At 33.7% G+C, this 21,475-nt stretch overlaps 1 protein-coding gene across 3 annotated transcripts; it reads right to left on the bottom strand.

Annotated features, from left to right (window-relative positions):
* Nucleotides 1–105: 105 nt before the first annotated feature.
* LOC144851371 (equilibrative nucleoside transporter 1-like) lies at nucleotides 106–21,057 on the bottom strand. 3 transcript variants are annotated; one of them, XM_078708789.1, is made up of 14 exons: nucleotides 20,929–21,057; nucleotides 12,921–13,289; nucleotides 7,926–8,007; nucleotides 7,546–7,679; nucleotides 6,979–7,070; nucleotides 5,946–5,996; nucleotides 5,388–5,473; nucleotides 5,213–5,261; nucleotides 4,296–4,393; nucleotides 3,929–4,045; nucleotides 3,458–3,572; nucleotides 3,233–3,318; nucleotides 2,675–2,871; nucleotides 106–2,511 (listed from the first exon to the last, which is right to left on the bottom strand). In XM_078708789.1, the coding sequence occupies exons 2-14, from the start codon at nucleotides 13,208–13,210 to the stop codon at nucleotides 2,391–2,393; spliced, it is 1,518 nt and encodes a 505-aa protein (XP_078564915.1). In that variant the 5' UTR covers nucleotides 13,211–13,289; nucleotides 20,929–21,057; the 3' UTR covers nucleotides 106–2,390. The 3 variants fall into 3 exon arrangements, with proteins under 3 accessions (XP_078564915.1, XP_078564916.1, XP_078564917.1); XM_078708790.1 differs by having other exon boundaries at nucleotides 21,007–21,025; XM_078708791.1 differs by lacking the exons at nucleotides 12,921–13,289; nucleotides 20,929–21,057 and adding an exon at nucleotides 11,246–11,661.
* Nucleotides 21,058–21,475: the final 418 nt, after the last annotated feature.

Below are 21,475 nucleotides of genomic sequence, written 5' to 3'. Positions count from 1 at the left end.
TTTTTATTATTTTTCATCAACTTTACTTTTCAATTCTTTAATATTGAATTGTAAATTGTTCTTCCATTCATTTAATCAAGTATAGCTCTAATAAACCGTCTTTCCAAACCTTTTGTAGAATAAAATCAGAATAACAAAACTATTTTCCTGTTTTTTTAATGCAATCAATGTCATGAGTTTGGTAATTAATCTACTCCTATACGTAAAACACATATAAATTGATTTTAATACTGTAGAAACAAATTTTAAACCATGAAAAATTGAACGAGAAATAATTCCACCCTCGTAAAATATTGTTGAAATAAAAGTAAAATATCAAGCGAAAAGATCGATAAATGCCAGCACTTGGAACTCTATTACTGTTCGGCCCCATTCCCATTTGAGGGCCAATTCCCCTAAGGAGCACTTCAATTAATTACCAATATCAACGAGGAATAAGCAATCATTTTCAAAATATGTTTAGTAAATAAAATTGAAAAAGATCTAAAATAATTAAGTAGGCCAAAATATTGTTGAAACAATTTCCTGGTAATCAAAAATCTGTTTTATCTTATATACACTTGTCGCCAATTCTTTTAGCTCAATTAAATCAAATTAAAAGTAATACTTAATTTTAATCTCAATGATTGATTTCGAAAATATTGTGGCATTTATAAATACATATCAAACCACTGTACTACAGTATGTATTTTTAAATGTCGTAAAACTAGCTAGAAACACACAGTAGGGCTACACACTAAAACTTATTTACAATAATATTGTATTTTACAGTTTTCTTAAATACTAATGCAGCCTGTAATCAAAATGAATACACATCACTCCGCATTTCCAGTTCCAGTTACATCCAGTGGTGGGCTTGGCATTTTGCTTGACACGAATTCCCCATCCCCACACCTCCCAACCGCGCAAAAAATATATTATACAATACATATCCATTAAAATTCTTATACTGTACTAAATATTAACATACTTTTAATTTTTATTATTTGTCAAACCTCAACAGAAATTTTCTTCTTTTGAAAACCAAGAATTTATAAAATAAATCGTGTATAATTCCCAACAACAACACGTACGTCTGTACACAAACCAAACAAAATAATATACGATTTCGGTAACAACGATCTTTCCGTTCAAAAACTCATCAATTAATAGCCTACAAATATCAACACACTGCACTGAAGGTGTCCCCTAAATAGGGATTCTACTGTAACTTGCTAATTAAAAAAAAATTGCATTATAAATTTGGAATTATTGAAAATAACAAGGCACTTGGTAAATAAAAAGTATCAATATATTTGTAACAGGACATGGAAAGGATAACACAGAAGCATGTTAGTTTCTGTATAGTAATTCCTAGTCTTTAAATAAACTATATTTCTTTGAAACTCAAAATTGTTTTATGTAAAAGTGCACCTCACATGAATGGTAATACTAAACAGGAGAGATATAAATTAAATAAAGACTTTATCTTTCTACCATTTGTGAATAAAATAGTGTGGTATATTAAACTGGGTGTCAAGTCCAAATCTCTAGATCAAGAAAATTCGGATATTGTAGGTTTTCGTTTTCTAGACACCCTATAAAACTGTTTGTTTTTGTAAATCTTTGAAATGAGCCTCTTGTAGTTGAGTACAGTAAGTTTAGCAAAATAGTTAGTTTTCAATATATTCGTTTTCTAGACAGCCTAACTGTTTTTGTAAATCTTTGAAATGGTTGAATACAGTAAATTCAGTATAATTAGTTTTCAATATCTTAGTTTTTCAGACAACCCATTAAACTTTGTTGAATTAAGCCTCATGCGTTTGAAAACAGTATGTTCAGCGTAGACAAAGCCTATAAAAGGATATAGGCAGTTAAAAATGCAATATGTCAGCCATATTATCAATTTTTGAGGTATCTGATCAGCGAACCTTTGGGTTTCAGATGAGGTATATTGACTATTTCACCTGAAAAATGTCAAGGCTGCTTGTACCAATTAATTAAAGAAGTGCCTCATAATTAAAGGTGTCTCTTCTAAATGTATATATTATTTATATTTGTAGTAAAACCAATATTTACAATTGTTGCATAGAAACTGTTGTACTGTTCTTTCTAAACCTTTTTAAAATATGTTAAAATTAGTTTAAGTAACAATGTTGATGAATACATAACAGTATCATGGTGGTATGATGTCATACATTACTAGTGATGATGTATGTCATCGATGGTAATGGTGGTTTTACGTCATACATTACTTGTAATGACGTCATATGTAACAGTACTGTAAGTTGATGATGTCATGAATATAAAGTCGTGATGTCACATTAATAATGATATCTCGATTGATTACTGTCAATAAGGTGTTTGTTGTTTGGTCACTTTCAATCCCAGCCTGCGTTTTTTTTAAATGGTTACATTTCAACAAGGTATGGGAAAACGAGCGAAAACTGTAGCCCGCAGAAAATGCCAAGTACCAGGAAAAGGACCATCATTGCGGCAGCAACACTTGCATGGTTTGGATCTTTCAGAGTGCTATAAAAAAAACAGATCTAATAAGTGAATACATATGTTATCTGTTAATAATAATAAATTGTTATTTATCTCTAAATTTTGTTGTTATTCTATCTTCGAACTGAAATATTCATTATGTTGTCCTTTCTTAAATACTAGTAACAGCCACCACAAAAGACCTTACCTGGAACCAGCAACCATAACAGCTGTCTTCAAGTAACCATTGGACAGCGAGAATATGAAGACGAAACCCATGTACAAGTAGTCGTTGAAAAAGAAAACGGGTAAAGTTCTGGTCTCTGGACGGTAGTTACAAAAGACGAAGATCGGGAAAAATATAAGACGTATCGCAACAGGTATCCACAGTAATTTTGCTGGAGGCTAAACAAAAAGAACAGACTTGAATTAAATATATGTAAAGAGCAAAGTACAGACAGCACAAAATTCATACTTTAAAAAGTTTTTTTTTAAGAGGCACATTTTTCCTCACTCAAAAGTTTTCCAAATATTGGTTGATATAATGTACGTAAACAATAACAGAAGCCTTATTCTGTCTTAAGCTCTGTCTACACTATCAAACATTATGTGACAAAAAAATGTGATCAGCCCATATATAGACATGATGATGTTATATCATATTTGAGCATATTATTACCATATTTGGGCACATCATACCTTTTTTATCAAACTAGTTTGATAGTGTAGACATAGCTTTTATTTGAGGAACAAAGAAAATGCTTACTGGTCTCAGGTATCCTGGAATACAGCTCCCAAAGAAGTCCAAGAAATTGAACATTAAGAAACATGTTACTGGTGTGAAATATACATCTAAAAATAAAAACATTTGAATTCTGTGATTTAAAGAAAGTGTATACGATATTCATAATATGATTTGAAGGTTATCTTTAGTCTAGGTGCTGGGGTGATGTAAGCTAGATGAACGAAATAATGATTCTTAAAACCTTACCAAAGAATGACGATCTTGGTGCGGGTGTAGATGGCTCAACTTGGACTAACATCGGTGGGAACACAGACAACGTCACGAAAAAAGTAAGCCATATGTTAAACAATTGCATAGCAACCTGTAAATTGTAAAAATCCATCAAAATATATAATATGTGATATATAATTATATGTGATTGTAAAATCAAAATGGTACTAGGTATGATCAACTAGTGTTCCTGCATTTAACAGAACATCCATTCATAGAAGCAGTTATGAAGAAAGTCTACCTGGTAGTGACTATAGAATGGTCCCGAGACATGACTATACTTCGGCTGATAGAAGATTTAAAATGTTTTGTAAACAAAGATTATTACCAATAATGTATTTCTGCAGTGAATCTATTGTAATGTATTGCAGTGAAAAGTAATTAACTTCACTTTACACAGGGGTACATCATACGAGTACAATGTTGGTACCAATAAGAATTACTTACAGCTCGGAAAATTCTTCCATATGGCGGTCTCTTATGGCTTGAAGTTATGGTCTTTTCATCATTGTCTTCATTTCCTGGAGTAGTAGGTTCATATCCTATGTAGTACTTTGAAAATTGCTAAAATACAATATATAACATAATTAGACACAAAACATATGTTGAATATCATTTTAATTATTCTTCAAATTCTCATACCAATAAAATGTTCAATTTCAATTTATTTCCACACTATAACATACATAGAATACAACATAATAATAAACTAGTTTGCTAATAAATAAAATTGCATATAAATACAATGAAAAGTAGTGCAATATTAATAGTTTCATTTTTCTACTTACTAATTTGAATAACAGGTTCTACTTACTAATTTGAATAACAGGTTGTAAGAAATGAAGCAAAGAGCTATGACAAAGCATGCTGTAGCAAAGTAGCCAATAGCAGCATTCCGTATACTTTTAGCCGCTATAAATAAACAATGTTTATGTTTTACATAATTATGTATTTTTATACATCGTTGCAAATTTTATCCCTATCGCAATTCAGTTCTACTGTGAAGATGATTTTGAATAAATACACCATTATGAATGAATATATCTACAATTAGTATTATTCTAGTTATTTATATTTATCTATTTTTTTATTTTTCTTTCTCAGCCAAAAAAAAAAAAATTTAAATTATACTAAAAATGGTATGAAACCTTAAACGGTTGCTAAAGATGAATGTTACTATAGAGACTCATGTTTTTAAACAAGAAACTTTTCTTAAGTTCTGTCTACACTATCAAACTTTATGTTCCAAAAATGTGATGTGCCAATGGACATGATGATGTCATATCACTACCATATTTGACCATATCACTACCATATTTGGGCACATCACACTTTTTCTGTCAAACTAGTTTGATATTGTAGACAGAGCTTTAGTTATAACAATCTCACTATTTCAACACAGCACACTTTATCTTTTACTAATTATCTCTGAGAATAAACTGCTGACGACATGTTATTATATGAATGAAATTCTTCACATGGAACATTCCAACGATTGGACCGCTGCCAAAAGCAAATACACTAAGTGGAGACAGCAGGCAATCTTGGGTTATGTTCAGACTGTAAACTCAATTACATATGTAACCTATATTTTGGGACTAATCCAAAATTAAGTTTGTAATTTTTATTCCTCCCCAATACCAGTACTTTCTGATATGTGAATAACATAATTCAAAACAGACAGTTAAACAAATATTTATACAATGCGAAATGTTAACATTTAAAACTTACCAGCAATGGATAAAATACTGATCATTGCAACAAACGTTCCACCAAGCCCCTGTCGAAATATATAATTTAAATAAATTTAATTCCTGATTTAATAATTATAGGATAACTACGTCCTTGAATATATTTTCTTCTGTGCATAATTATATATTAATATTTGTAAAACTTAAGAACTAACCTGGCCAATGACGTAGCCTTGCATGTAGCGTGATGGAAACCGAGCAGCCATACCAAACATACCCGACTGATAGATGGCAGTACAACCTGCGAAGTGTATTATAAACAAATGTATAAAACAATGCAAAAATTACTGAAAAAATTAAATACGAAAACCTTGACCAAGTTATAGCCAAAAACAAAATATTTGTTTTTCCTTTTTTTGTATTTAATGTTATATCTTGAGGTGGGTCGAACTTACAGTCTTTCTGACTTATGACTGAACTACTTTTTATTGTATTTATATCCAACTTTATCATTACGTTATTGTATATTATATGTATGTTATATTGAAATTGAATTGAATCTATTAAACAGATTACCAAGTCACATTAAACACTTAGACGACAATAATCAGTTTAAAAAACATTTAAAAGCACTATATTTTAAACAATGTTACGAGACTAATTGATGTGAAGCGCCACTGATTATAATTAAATGTTGTATAAATGTGTGCTATACAAGTAATAATAACAATAATAATAATAATAATAACTAATATTTTAAATTAAAAACTTACCGTTGATTACCACAATACTAGCCATTGTGATCATGAAGAAGACGCGTGGCCCTGGAAAGAGAGATAAACATAACAAACATAAAGAATACCCAACGATCTACAACAATTGTACAGCGCCAGTATCAACTAAACCAAAGTAAAAATCATAGGCGCTTGTATTAGATGTTAAAAAGATGCGTTTTAAATTCTTTTTTAAAAATAGCAATAGATGTTGATTTAGTAATATGTCGAGGGAGAGAATTCCAAAGAGAAGCAGCAGAGAACATAAAAGACCTTTGTCCATAGGATTTGGTGTTTATTCTAGGAACAAGTAGTAGGTTTTGATCAGCCGAACTAAGACAAGCAAGAGGGGTGTAGGAGGGAAGAAGATCAAGGAGATAAGTAGGTTGTTCAAGAAGTAGAGCTTTAAATGTTTAGTAAAAGGATCTTATATTTTATACGGGAGATAGATAGAAACAAACAACGCGATGGATTTCATGATTGTTTTGATTATAGCGAAAAAAGTTTACTGTGAAGGTAAGTCTAGGTTTGATGTTATACCGTACTTGTGTGCAATTGGACTGGACTATCGTACGTCATTAAAAGAATAGCCACTCTTTTTGTCATGAAAATCTGGTTTGAACCCAGTGACATTATAAGGAAAATAAGACCCCCTCATAGATAATAGAATAACCCAATCATACCAAAGTTGACCATATGGTGCCATAAAACAGGCCCTATATAAAATGCTTGAGATTATCAATCAAATATCTTTCTGTGTAAACATTTATACAGTTGTATTCTTTCTGCAGGATATTCTCTTATGAATCTTTATGTTTAGGAGTGTTTAAAGTTAATATTATATAACAGATAGCCAGTTCATAAATAATCGAGGTATAATATTAGAATTTTTATTTCTCCATGGTTTAAGTATGGCTGTTGATTTACCATTAATATCAAATGACTAAAAAGTGAGTAATGATAGTATTACTAAGTAACACCCTGCAAAAGGTCATAGTTAAAAATATTTTAATTTGATTTTAATAATACTTACAATCGCCAGTATCTATGATAGCTAGGAAGGTCGTCAGAATAAAAAGGAAAAACAACATAATAAGAGACAAAGGAATGTTCCATCGTGATGTTCTGAAGAAAAAGAAAAGAAAGTGCGAACACAACATTAGTAACTGTATACATTTGTTTAAAAAATAAGTTTGTACAATTATTGTGCTGGGAGGAGCCCAGTGGCATAACAGCTATGAGCACTCCCTGGCTAAACCCAGGGGCCCCAGAATTTAGGGGCCCAGTGGCATAACAGCTATGAGCACTCACTGGCTAAACCCAGGGGCCCCAGAATTTAGGGGCCCAGTGGCATAACGCCTATAAGCGCTCACTGGCTAAACCCAGGGGCCCCAGAGCATGAGCAGCCCCAATGCAACTACCCAGCGTTGGAGGGCCCTTTAGGAGTGCTATACCAGGGGCTTATTTCCACTGGAGGATATTCTTCTACAAGGCCACTATTTTTTAGCCTTTTTTTAAAAACCAAGCTCTCTCACGCTATTATAGAAATGAGAGCCCTATTATTAGTATTAGAAATGAGTCAGAGACTCTTGTAACTCACTTGTGTTGGAAGAACAGAGATATAACCATAAGCGTGATATTCGGGGTGAAGGCTGCAATTCCAAGGTAGCTCACAAACTTGTCTTTATATCCAACATCGGAGCTTAGGTTGCCAAACTTATGATCAGTAAAATACTAAAAAAGAAAGAAATAAAAGTATTAAAAAAAAAATGGCTATGCAGAAGTTTAAACAGACATTAGTTCAACGTTATAATATTAATCACAGATTTGAGAATTGGGGTAGAAGATATTTGATCACCCTGCGACTTGAACCCAACCTGGCTTTCAACATAACTAACTAATCAACTTTACCAAATTACCATTCCCTGCATACCACCTTGTAATAACTTGTAATAAAAATAAAAAGTGCAATAATCTCACCCCTTCAGCTGTTATAAACATGTTCCAAGGTAGGAGTACACCAACCCCATGAAGCACCATAATCCAATACACAAAATTCCATCTGAAAAAAAACCACTCATTTATAATAAATTTAGAAAAAAAAAAGTACATACCACAAACCAATATTTAGTACAGTACTTATATATTCAACTTTTTTGGCATAGTGGCAACTGAAAATAAGACAATAGTCGTTAAGATGTATACACTATCAAACCTTTTGTGATTATAAAATGTGATGTGCCCATGGATATGATGACGTTGTATCACTACCATATTTGGGTATATCACTACCATATTTGGGCACATTACACTTTTTTTGTCAAACTAGATTGATAGTGTAGACAGAGCTTTAGGATTTATTTTGAAACTATTGGCTTATTTTAAAGAAAAAAGAAAAATAATAAAGACAAATAATAGAATAGTGTGGAGAGGATGAAAAACAGGAAAGACATGAAAATGATGGATAGGAACTTTAAAGGTTTGATAAGAAAGTTCCATAAAGCACCGTGAATCCATCCAGCACACTTGTTTGTTGTCAAACTGTCATAATAAAGATCACCTGTACTCCGACAATCACAGAGAGCATACCTTATCAGACAGCTAATGACGTCATAAAACACGCGCGAATCAGACTCCCTACCTACCTCAAGAACCTGTAGCATTCAATGAAATACTAGACTAGACATGAAATGATAAAACGTCATTCCAAAATGTACCCATAGCTTCAGTTTAATATTTCGACACAAATGACTACGATTGTACACAGATGTAGGCCTACCAACAACAGGAATGTCCAGAAATAATGAGTGTACAGTTGACATTTTTGGCGTTCCATAGATAGACCTACATACCAAAGTATGAGTTTGTATGGATGGACGTAAACAATTCCTGTCTTAAAATATTTGAAGTAACCCGTCAACAAAAACAAAAAACCATGAGGTATCCATGGACACGTACGTGTATACAAAGATATGAACTTGTGTTTACAAAAACGAAACGTATGCCTACTTCAATCATACCAAAAAGTACAGTTATGTGCTGTTATTATGTACTTTTGTTTCTTTATCTTCGTGAACATTACACTGTACTCGTCAATTGATAATTGACATAATATATTCCGTAGGTCATGGTTGTCAAAATGAATCATTTGGACCTTGTGACCCGCGGCTGTTAGGACCCTAGACATTTATTTTTACCGATACGTGGCATCAAATGGAACAAACTTGTTACCCATAAGTTGAGGCTGTCGAAACACCCCTCAAATCCACATATTTTACTGAATTTCAAATTTGTTGATGACATTTATAATAAATGTCCTTTCTCGGAAGTTAAAAGAAATTTAAAGAAGTTGCAAGAGGCACAATTTCGTCAACCTAAAGTTATCATCTGTAAAATCTTTTAAAGTAAATCAGAATACTTGCAGTAAACGCTTATAAAAAAGTCATTGCTATAATGCTGTTTTTTACTTGAAAATCAGCCAAATATCAGAGATAATTGAAGGAATTTCGACTACATTATTATTTTATTAAATACACGTGATATTAGTAATTCCCAGAGTTTGTCCCCCAACAGGTCGCCATTAGCCGACGTCATGTCGAGTTCGACATGCACCCTAGCCTACGGGTGCGAAATGCAACTCCTTGCGACACCTATCACTGGAAACCACGATAATCATGCAAACTGAAACGTTATCAAGCTAAGCCTACGGGCAGACTGTTTCTAAAAGGGGGAGGAACACAATACATTCGGTATTACATTTTTATGCCACATGGGTACAACCACCTTAACGGGTCAGGAAAAGGTGAAAACGTATCTTGTTGCTGATAAAATTATAGAACGACTTCAGAAGACTTGGTGATTGTATCGAGATTGTACTGCAAATTGCATTGTTGAAGTTTTTAGTAGTAGGCACATAAAATGAAAGTTCACATAAATATTGATGTCCTGGAGTTTTGTTGATGGAAGCTAATATAAACACAAACATCGACATTGTACGTACGGTAAATGCGTTTGTAAAGTAACAGGTAGCGCTCCATACTTGCAAAATGATGACTACACCAAAATGCTTCTAATGCTCCGGTTCCCACCAGAGACGCAACACAAGGCCGTAAGCGCAACGTAAGTGATTTGACCAATCACAAGCGATAAAATGATTCGAACTGTCGCTTATCATTGGTCAATTCTTACGTTGCTTCCTTGCGTTGCGTCTCTCTTAATAAACCCTGCGCATGGAACAGCCAATCACAAGTGACACTCTATATTTTAAGCAACTTTACTGAATGCTCCTGGGCAATATCGTTACAATATTAAATTTTACCAGGGTCGTCACACCTTTAATTCGATTTATTTTAAAAGTAGAATTATGATCGTAACACGTTTACTTTACGTCGTGTAAGTTTCAACTCCTAATTAAAGTAACCTCTACTTTTACTAGCCTCTGGAAGTTGGTGAAATAACCTATCGTCTGCCTAGCATGAGGTCATTTCGGGTCAAGTTTTTCAGAGAAATTTTATTACTAAAACAATAGATTTATTGGACAGGTGCTTCTCAAGTTTAAAACTTTTATAAATAGAACATATGCTTTCTTACTTTTAGTGCAGAAATAAATAAAAAGTTAAATTTGCCAGGACAATTCCCGGGGGGAGGGGGTCAATGTCAACGTTTTAGAGAAAGAAGAAGGAACATTACAGTCTGTACTATACCTATACCACAGTACAGTATATTCCTTTTTATTGAGTGACCGGACCGTCATAGGTCAAACAGTACCTATACTGTGACTACAGGCCTCTCTAATGGAGAACGATGTATTTTACACACCCTTCTTTCTTCCCTGACATCGAACAATGGTGAGCCAAAGACACGGACTTCAGATACAGTATGTATGCCACTTCTTTATATCGTACTTTTTGAAAAATAATCCACTAGTATATTCCCTATACCCGGTGATTTTGTATCGCTGATGACGTCACTATTATAATACCAATTGATTTGTATTGATTTTATTGTTGTAATGAAGTATAATAAACTATATACAAACAAAAACAACTAATATTACCGGTCTACAATGTAACTAAAACTAGTCATTTCGCTAACATGAGAAGTTTGATGTAAAATGATGATTTCAAAACTAGTTCTTCATCACCAAAAATGAATTAAATGATACATATTTTCGGATATTATCCGGCAAACGGTAAGTAAAATGACTGCATAACTATAATGTGCTGATTACATAACCTACTAGGACCGCATAAGTACATTATTTTACTCTCTACTCTGTATAGACCGTCATGTCAACATACCTGTCGGAGCACGTATTTTCCGCATTTTTCACAATTCTTCTTTTACCGACTCCATTTGAAGTTTTCGAGACGTCCACCAGCACATGTCCATTCTCATGGTCGTGACAGATAATTGTATCGTTTCGAGGAGTTACATCTTCTAATTGTAAATTGTTCGAAACAAATGCTGGATTATCCATAACTGCTTGTTACTACTCCAGCTAAAACGTGTACAGTGAACTCATAAGTGAAAGATTCGAATAAACGTACATAGTTGAAATCGTCACAGGGTTCCCTCGAGACGCCAGTTCAGAAAAGTAACCCGATATTTAGGCATCCATCATGTAATTTAGGTTTAGCAGTCACATCCTAACGGGAGGTATGTGGATACGGAAGACATGAGGGCGCTGGCTACGGTTCCGTAGGTATCGGACATCATCGTGGTTCCAACCAGAGTAAAACAGACACGTTTGCGTTGAGCATAGCTAATTCTGACGCACTTAAAGTAATATAAAGGTGTTCGCATTCACTTTGCTTAGTACAGAACATGACATGTAACAACTATTTAATCATTCGCCATACCATTTTAATACTATAGAGAGGCGTTTTCCTGTATATGGTGGGGAAGGGGTGGTTAAGAACACTTTAAAAAGTATTTAAATTTCTTAGAAAATGTTGTACACTTTACATAGTCTACTATTTTTTAAGCGGGCGCACCTTATCATACAAATGTTGTTCTGGAAGTTGTCAATTTGTCGATTGTACGATTTGATTTGATTTACAATAATCATTTCGTTGATCTGATTGTCGAACTGTCTTTTACCTGTTTGCTTTGTTAAACTTCTGACAGAACAAATATAAATCGAACGAAAACACTGATAACTTACAACAACGGGTCAATTATACGTCTGAAGTTCAAAAGCGTCAAAACACTCACTCACTTTGTTGCAACATTCTGTAAACCCTATCAAATTACTGATAACAACACATAATACGTCTGCAGATAACAATTTGGCAATACTCATCATTTTGGTTTTTTTTATGATTCGGAACTCGAATGGTTGTTTTTATACACGCAGTATCGACCATTATTATACGCTCTTTATAGGCCTACATTCTAAAACTTATTCCCCACTAGAACCGCAACGCAAGGACGTAAGCGGAACGCAGGCGAACGGACCAGACAACAAACGACAGTTTATGATCTATCGTAATTGGTCAAATTATTTTCGTTGCGCTTACGTCATTGCGTTGCGTCCTAGTGGGAACCAAGCTTTGACAATCAGAAGCGATGGATTATTCGAACTCACGTTTGAATCATGCTTAAATTGTAGCGTTCACAGTTACAGATCCGAAAATAAGACGAAAATGGCATTAGCAGAAATAAAATTAAAAACCATACCTTTAGTGGAAACCGTAACACCAGAGCATCTCTCTAAAGCGTGGTTCCCACTAGCGACGCAACGCAAGGACGTAACGCAACGCAAGTGAATTGACCAATCACAAGCGATGGCTTATTCGCTTGTGATTGCTAACTGTCTATAACTTCGCTTGTCATTGGTTAAAACGCTTGCGTTGCGTTTACGTCCTTGCGTTACGTTCTAGTGGGAACCAAGCTTAAGCATTGATTAATCCAATATCTTTTACAAATAACCGTTATAAATAGTTTTAAAAGATACATTTGAGTACTACTAACCTATCTGGCGGGGTTCTTCCGAAGTCAATGCTTTCCAGTCTGTGTTTCTTCATGTCTGACGACGAACATTCTCCATTTTCCACTCGTACTTCCATCTCCATACTGGTCGAAGGAACCGCCGCGTAGCCATTCCTAGATCCGTTCATCTTCTCTGTGTTGCTGCTATACTCGTTCATGGCTGAATACCCATTCTGGTGTACTCTATGATCGTCAGCATATGTGTGTTCAGACACTTGGCCCCCGATTGCCCCGTCTGAACCATGATGCTGATTACTGCCATCTGGACCCATGCTTACGTCTTTGGTAATCTAGTCCTTTTGGTCTTTCTACAAACTTCTCTCTTCTTTCAGCTACAGCGTCCGTTTCAGTCTGTGTGAACACAAACATGCGTTGGGTAATAACTACGACAAAGCAGTGTAAGGTATGTTTACATTAGATTTCATATCACATCATGAAGAGCCAGTGAATAGAGTTTATAATGCAGATAAAATGACAAGACGCATTTGTGACGTCACTTAAGATTACAGCATAATGAAATTACAAATTAAGATAACAATAACAAGTAACACATTTTATAATATAATTCAATAATATTATAAAATAGTCATTTTCGTCGAAGAATAAATTATTAATATATTAAGTAGGCCTACAGTATATTTAATACCGTATTTTAATAAGCCACGATTGAACACACATCAATTATGATAAAGTTGCTGTCTATAGGCGGCGCTGTTGAACTTCAATCATCGACATTTTTATTCCATAATCAATATAAAAACATATACAAATACAATACAAATAATATGATAATGGAATGGGATACAAAATAAGCACAAGTGCTTTAAACATGTAACCCTAACAAAAAAGATCAAACATTAGTACAAAAAAAAAAGAACAAACCAAAATAACATAATGTGATTTACTTAACTTAAACATTTCTATTATAATGTTGCTTTAATCTTTGTTTAAACAAACTTAAAGTGGGGGATTGTTTTATATAATCTGTTAAATTATTCCAAATATGTGTTCCTTGGTAGGACTTTGTTAAAGTTACCACAATCTTTAATCAATGTAGAAAAAGTTTTTAAAAAGTTTACCGATAACGTAACTTAAACCGATATCGCAATCGATTAGTGCTAGCAGTTTAAAGTTAGTCTTGATCATCACCCACATAATTGGACAGCGGTGCAATACAGGAAGTCGAATCAAATAGATAAATAATACTAACAATGAAATGCAAATTGTTGACTACCGTAAAACCTCGAAATTAAAAAAGGCCCAGTTTTTGCGGTAGCTTGTTGCAAATGGATTGAGGGGTCAACAACTATCTCTAAGCCTATGCTAACGTTATATTTCTCTACCAGTAAATTCCACACCCTATTTACATATTAATATTCATTAGGCCTATATACATAAAGCCTGCAGCAGTCACAAAAGCAAAATAAAATATGTTGTAAGATTAATTATGGAAAACTATAAAATGCTTTGATTTCTCTTTTATTTGAAAAAAACCCAATTTTTTTCAATTTTTACATAAAAATTCAGGTAGACAATGGTACTCTTTGTCCAAATTGATACGCTTAATCAGTGACGTCACTATTATATGGTATGAATTACTTCTTTCTAACTCATCCACAATGTTTACTGAAAATATATTATGCAACAACATATCCATTACAATATGTAAATCCAAAGGCAAATTACTGAAAAAAATGACAGTGGCTGGATCTCAATGGAGATACAAACATAAGCAAAAAGCTAAATCAAAACGATAAAGTAAAACAGCCAGAAAAGTTAGCGGAGCTTTCGGGCAACACTAGCTCTTCATCAGTGCAAGTGAGTGTACATTACAATATTTAAGATATCTACTAACTTAATTAATAGTATAACCAAACACTCTGCAGCATACTGTAACTAAGTTGGCATCAATCTACAAAAAGTGAAAAAAAAACACAACCTAACAATATTAACAATAAAGGACAATGGCGTTTAAATAAACAGTTGTTTTTGTAGAATCCAACAAGTCATTGTATTCAAATTACTACCGGTATTAGTAGAAAAACACACTTTTAATAGTTTGTTGTTGTGTGTGTGTCTCTCTCTCGCGCTCCCTCTAATAGTGTTTACACAACTTGAGTCAATTTACTTCCGAATAATTTTTCTTCATTAACTTTCATTAACATTAACAGGAAATTAATTCAAACGAAATGAATATGATGAAAGATGTTCCTATAATTTATACTAAAGATTTAGTATGGAACGCCGTTTACGCACTTTTTTGACGATTCAATTTTAAGCGTTCCATATGCTATAGAACTGAAGTTAAAGATCCAGTCTACGGACAAATTAACGTTCCTTATATAAACAATCCTAAAATAGTATGAGACATTTAGGGTGGTAAGAACACCCAATTGCAAGCAGCGTGATTTGTAATTAAGTTCATAGGGAAGCAATTTGTGTGATTCCGTACTAGATTCGTGATGGGAAAGAAGGCCGTTGTGACGTAATTAGAATTCAAAGTCACGGTTTATTATACGCACTGAAACGGAATGTAGAATGGTTTGCTTGTGATTTTAACATATTTGAATATTTTCTTGTGTGCCGCCGCACACTGTTTATGGAAATTGTCATAGATGGATGAATAGAATTATACTTTAGTCCTATTCCTAACACTCATTATATAAATTAATAGTAGGCCTACACATATACATCGTAACTACCCAGCGGAATGAACATAATAGATGAATACAATGCATGCAATGTTGACTAAATCAACATCCCCACATAGTAGAAATGGATGCATAATTAATTTGAGTTGAAGTGGTGGTGGTAGTGGTGTGGTGTTTTTCGCATCTCTTAGCGATGTGCAAGTGTAGAGAGTGCAATGACGTATTGTATTTCAAATGTACTATGTATGCTTCTTCGAATCTCCTCGGAAGGATTAAATCATGTTTAATGCTTCATGCTGATTCAACGACTCGCACGTTTTCTGTATCTGTATTGGACGTACCAATTGACATTCATCAATATTGTACAAGTACAAGTACAAGATAACTTTATTGTCAAAATTGTTAACAATTTCGAGATATGTTTTGTACCTGAGTAGAATAAATAATACGATGTGATAACTATATAAATAAATACAAATGATACAAGTGACTATCTTGAAAGGTTTTTGTTAAATAAATTGCATGCTATGTACATTGGTGAAAATCTGAAACGGTTTGTGGATATTTTTTCCTGTGTCAGTCTAACCCTTCCTGATCTACTTATAATGATGTCTGAATGTAATGGGTGTGATGGGTCTTGCATAATTGTGTCAAATTTCTGAAGTATGAATGCATTAAACATTTCATCTAAAGGTTTCACTTCTACACCAATAACTCTGCTGGCCTTATTTACTAATCTCTGAATTTGACTTTTACTGTTTACATTCAATTATTGTGAAACTATCTCGACATCATGGAGCTACACAGCTTCATGGTCTCATATACTGTCAATAGCCACATGAGCATGCCTACGTAGTACATATTTGCCAAAGTGATCAATAAAGCTCTGTCTACACTATCAAACTAGTTTCACAAAAAACGTGTGCTGTGCCTAAATGTGGTAGTGATATGCCCAAATATGGTAGTGATATGACATCATCATGCCCATATATGGGCACATCACATTTTCTCGTCATATAAAGTTTGATAATTAAACAGGGCTTAACTCTAGTACAAAGATGTTATTAAAGAAGATATTCCCCGTTGCGAAGTCCATCCGAAGTTCTCCATACACATGTATGCAGAGTCTACCCTTCTTAATATCGAGTGGCTCATTCTGAAGTCCATTCGGCATTTAGACGGCGCCTTGTGGTCACTCGCTGCTGCCACCGGCGCCACATAATAATTGTCCAATACTAATTATTATTTCTATTGCATCATTCCTGTAATATTATTAATATCCTATAGGCCCACATCTGTTGAAATTACAAGAAATAAAGTGGGATGAATTAGCTAGGAATGCTGCAAGGTCAGACTAGTTCACGGAATACACATAGTATACCCAGGAAGTCCCCCATAATAACTGATGTATCATATCATAAAAAACAATATTTGTCCGCTTCGGCATGTAGCCACGCACTGAATGCAACACCTCACAGTATGTGGTCTATTATACAAGTGTTAAATTCACGTGAAGTTGATACTTACTACAAATTGGTGTAGATAACCTCATAGGTTAGATCAATAACTTATTGGTCACCGGGGACGAGGTTGTAAAAAGTGCAAGGAAACGGAAGCAGGTTTCGTCCTCCTTTTCATTTAACATTAGTAATAGGCCTAATGCCAAATTGGGAAATCAGAATAGGGGCTATGAACCGACTTATGAAATAGCCACAAATTGCTGGAACCATAGAAGCTTAAAACTAAAGCTTTGTCTACATTATCAAATATGTGACAAAAAATGTGATGTGCCGATATATGGACATGATGATGTCATATCACTGCCATATTTGGGCATATCACTACCATATTTCGGAATATCACTACCATATTTGGGCACACTTTTTTGGTCAAACTAGTTTGATAGTGTAGACACCGCGGCTTAAATAAAAATGTTACATTGTTAGTATTCATGAAAGAAATCTAATATATCGCTGTAAAAAAGAGAAAAGAATGACAGTTCGTTGGCTTTATTAATTTTACCTTGAATTTATTTGCTATAAGTAAAACCGTTTACCAACGATTTAAGTAAAAATGTATAATTTATTATTTGAATTTTCGATAAGTTGTACGTGACGTCCAATTGGTCAGATTTGGTATTTCTTTGTTAGTATTATAAGTATTTATATAAATCACATTATTGGCACGAAACGAATGGAAATGATGTGTAACAAAATGTTCATAAAACAGAATAGAAATGAAACCCAGGAGAGAAACTGAACTTTTTCCATGAACGCAAAGTGCAACGTACTATGAGTTAATTTGAGCCGTGATTCCGAAATTAAGTCGTGTGAAGAAAACAATTATCTGGTGAGAGCGCCACCAACAAACAATAATCAAATCATTTGGAAATCATAGGTTCAAAGAAAAGGCCTATTATTGATGTTGAAAATGTTGAGAAATACAATTTACAAGAAAGAAATACAATGTTCTGTTGGGTAATGGTGTTTGAAGGTGTCTGTGATAAAATAAAGCTCTGTCTATACTCTCAAACTTTATGCGACAAAAAAATGTGATGTGCCCATATATTGGACATGATGATGTCATATCACTACCATATTTGGGCACATCACTGCCATATTTGAGTAGATCACATATTTTTGTCATTTTTTAGTTTGATAGTGTAGACAGAGCTTAATAGAAAATACCCTGATCTTAAAAATCGATAACCACCACCTATTTTGCTTGGTTATCTCTATGGCCGCAATTCCAATTAATAAGTTAAGAAACTACCACATTTTTATATTTTTTTTATTTGAATGTACTAGGCCTAAAAGAAAAAACAGGAATCAAAACACATTGCCGATTTCAACAACAATACACTTTGAATAATCGTGATGTATTGTTAAATCTTGATTGAACAAAGAAAGTCGAAAACAACAGTACAAAAAGTCAACAATTGTCGGGTAGTACGCATGCTCAGACGAGTAAAAAAACACGCATTGTTTGAACTGTACTTTAAATCCAAGGATAAATGGCTAGTATAGTTATACCTTCCAATAACTTATTATTCATACCCAACCCGAAGTAGTTCCGGTCCGTAAAACGAGATCTAATCGAATGCGCTTGAACCGTAGAAGTACCAGACAACCAATACATTTCTTTTTAATGAAAAGTAAATTATTTAATGGTGTACCACACGTCTATTTGTTTAATAAATAAATACCAGGCGTTCTTTTGTATAACCTGAACAATGGTTAGACCTAACAACGGGTCGGTAGGCGCATTGTACAGACGAATAAAAGATGTAAAAACCACTAATACTGTAGTTCAACGCAATTACGTAATAATTCGTTTAAAACGACACAAAAACAATTCTCAATTAAAAAGTTGATATACCATTTGAAAAAAAAACACCCCAAATTCGTTCTTCAATTAATTTAAACATTTTTTGGCATAGACAAAATACAAAATATAATCTTGATGTGAAAACCACTCCTGTCATGATGATTACGTAATACTGTGTTATTGAAAAAGAACCGGATTTTCCCGATACAATATTGGCAACTAAACCTCGGGTAATTCGTGCATGATTTTGACTGCTGTAAATAAATCGGTTTTAGTTTAAAGATATATTATCCCCCTGAAAACAATTATTCTTATTAAACATTTTTTTCTTGAATATGCTAATTTAATGTCACATAATAGTTATTTACTTTGACCAAGAATTGGATCGAAATAAATTATTTAAAAAACTGTAATTTAAAGCAAAAAAATGGGTTTTTTGGTTGAATTTAACGATTTTTTTATTGTCATTTTATAAGTGAAAACTTTTTTTTTCTACGAAAGTGATTAACTTTATTAAAACTACAAAATAACCTGTTCAAAGTCTGCTTTAATTAATCTTCATATTTCATGTTTTTGGGAGACAATACATCTTTAAAGGAACGAAATCTAGACTTTTAAAAAGGGGTTTAAATGGCCTGTTCAGGGAAATCTGCTCAATGCCTTATTATTTAAGAGGACTTTCCTTGTTAAATCCCTTCTTGATCTATAAATAATATTCATATAATAATTTAAGGACACGGATTAACTCTGAGCGTCGGAGCGTGGATTATTGATATACCACGGTTCTGCCGCATGTTTCCTGCGACCCGATGAAAGAGCTGTCAACCTGGCGTGGTGATGACCTTCTGAGGTAAATCCCCTTGCAAAGGTCATCTAACGGACAATGATCTCTGTAGTTTATATTAAAAATACAAGGGTCCACTTAGCAATAATTATTTTGTTTGTATTGATTGTCGAGTAACTATAAAAAGTACAATAACAACGGCCGACGAGAGGCAAACAGGAGAGCATTTTACACGATACGGTATACAATTTATCATAACCATTATTAATAATACTGTTCTCTATAAATTAATATAGGCCTAAAGCTCTGTCTACACTATCAAAATTTATGTGACAAAAAATGTGATGTGGTGCTCATATTATATGGACATGATGTTGTCATATCACTACTATATTTAAGCATATCACAACCATATTGGGCACATCACACTTTTTTTGTCGAACTAGTTTGATAGTGCAGACAATGCTTATTATTCAAATGCAAAGAGAATTTTCTAGACAGACTAATTTTGTTAACTTCCTAGGCTCCAAAGAGGATAAATAGAAAAACGCAGAGTACAGCATATATGCATGCAACAGAGATACAGTAATCAATAAATAATAATATGCTTACAATACATGTATGTAGTTAAAATTACTCCGCTAAATGAACGTATTAAAGCTCGCCTAATGAGTATGTATAATTAATGCAGTGGCAAGTAAGAAGGTTATACAACAGTCAGTAGGGCTACGTCAATCAATGGGACAAAGACATTATACATTTTTGTTTTGGGAAATAATGTAAAATATTTAAATGACACCAACAATAAACAGTATTATTCTTTATAAAAATATTAATAAGCTTAGGGCCTAGCCGGCCCCTTATTACTATTTAGTAGGACCATGCCATCTCCCATGTGGGACGTATTAAAAATAAATAGGTAGGGCCTAGCTAGTAAGTTATCATTAATTATGTATGATTACGTATGTATAATTTTAATTACATAATACACAAATATGAATATACACACCCTTTAACGGACATCTAGGCCTAGGCCCTAGCCTACCAGGCCTACGTCCACCACCAGGTCACGACAGACGTTAAAATCCCCCGGAGAGGAGACACAACATGACATTACCACCAACCTGGCACTGCAGGCAGGCCTAATCAATGTGTTGACTGTAATTATAAATTTAGTGTAAACTAGAAACCTAAATAATAGACCTAAATTAAAAATAGTATCTCTTACCTAATTGGACCTCGCAGTTATATGGTTTTTAAACGACCACCTCTTTACATAAACTACTGTATATAGTGACTGACTTACTTTTAATAATAAATTTCGAAATTTCTCTTCTTCTCTATCAGCTGATTACACAACCATTACTAAATTGGGAACAACCATTCTAGAGAATAGGGGGATATTTTCACGCTGAAAATCTTTTACTAAATTCATAAAGAGAGAGGGCGCAATACCCGACTCATTTTCAGATGGCTCTCCTGCTCATTTTCACAGCCACCATTACAAAGTCACAGCGCTGGCGGCATCCAACAAGAACCCAAATTAATTTGTCACGTTTATGAATTAAATGTATTTTTAATTCATTCATTGCAAAATTACTTATTATCACCTTTCTCCCAAATCCTCACAATTAAACCGCCTTCCACCAAAATAAATTGATTTGGTTTTCGTTGGTCGCAGCTAGCACAAAGAGGTAGAGAGAAACGTCGGGGAGAGCTGAGCCTCCTCCTGGACCGAGCTTAGCCTGGACCTGGTTGAATCATCAGCCAATGAA

The sequence above is a fragment of the Antedon bifida genome, chromosome 9, assembly GCF_963402885.1.
Source record: "Antedon bifida chromosome 9, ecAntBifi1.1, whole genome shotgun sequence".
Classification (NCBI taxonomy): domain Eukaryota; kingdom Metazoa; phylum Echinodermata; class Crinoidea; order Comatulida; family Antedonidae; genus Antedon; species Antedon bifida.
Note: the sequence above shows the minus strand (reverse complement) of the source record. Positions and strands in the feature narration are given on the sequence as shown.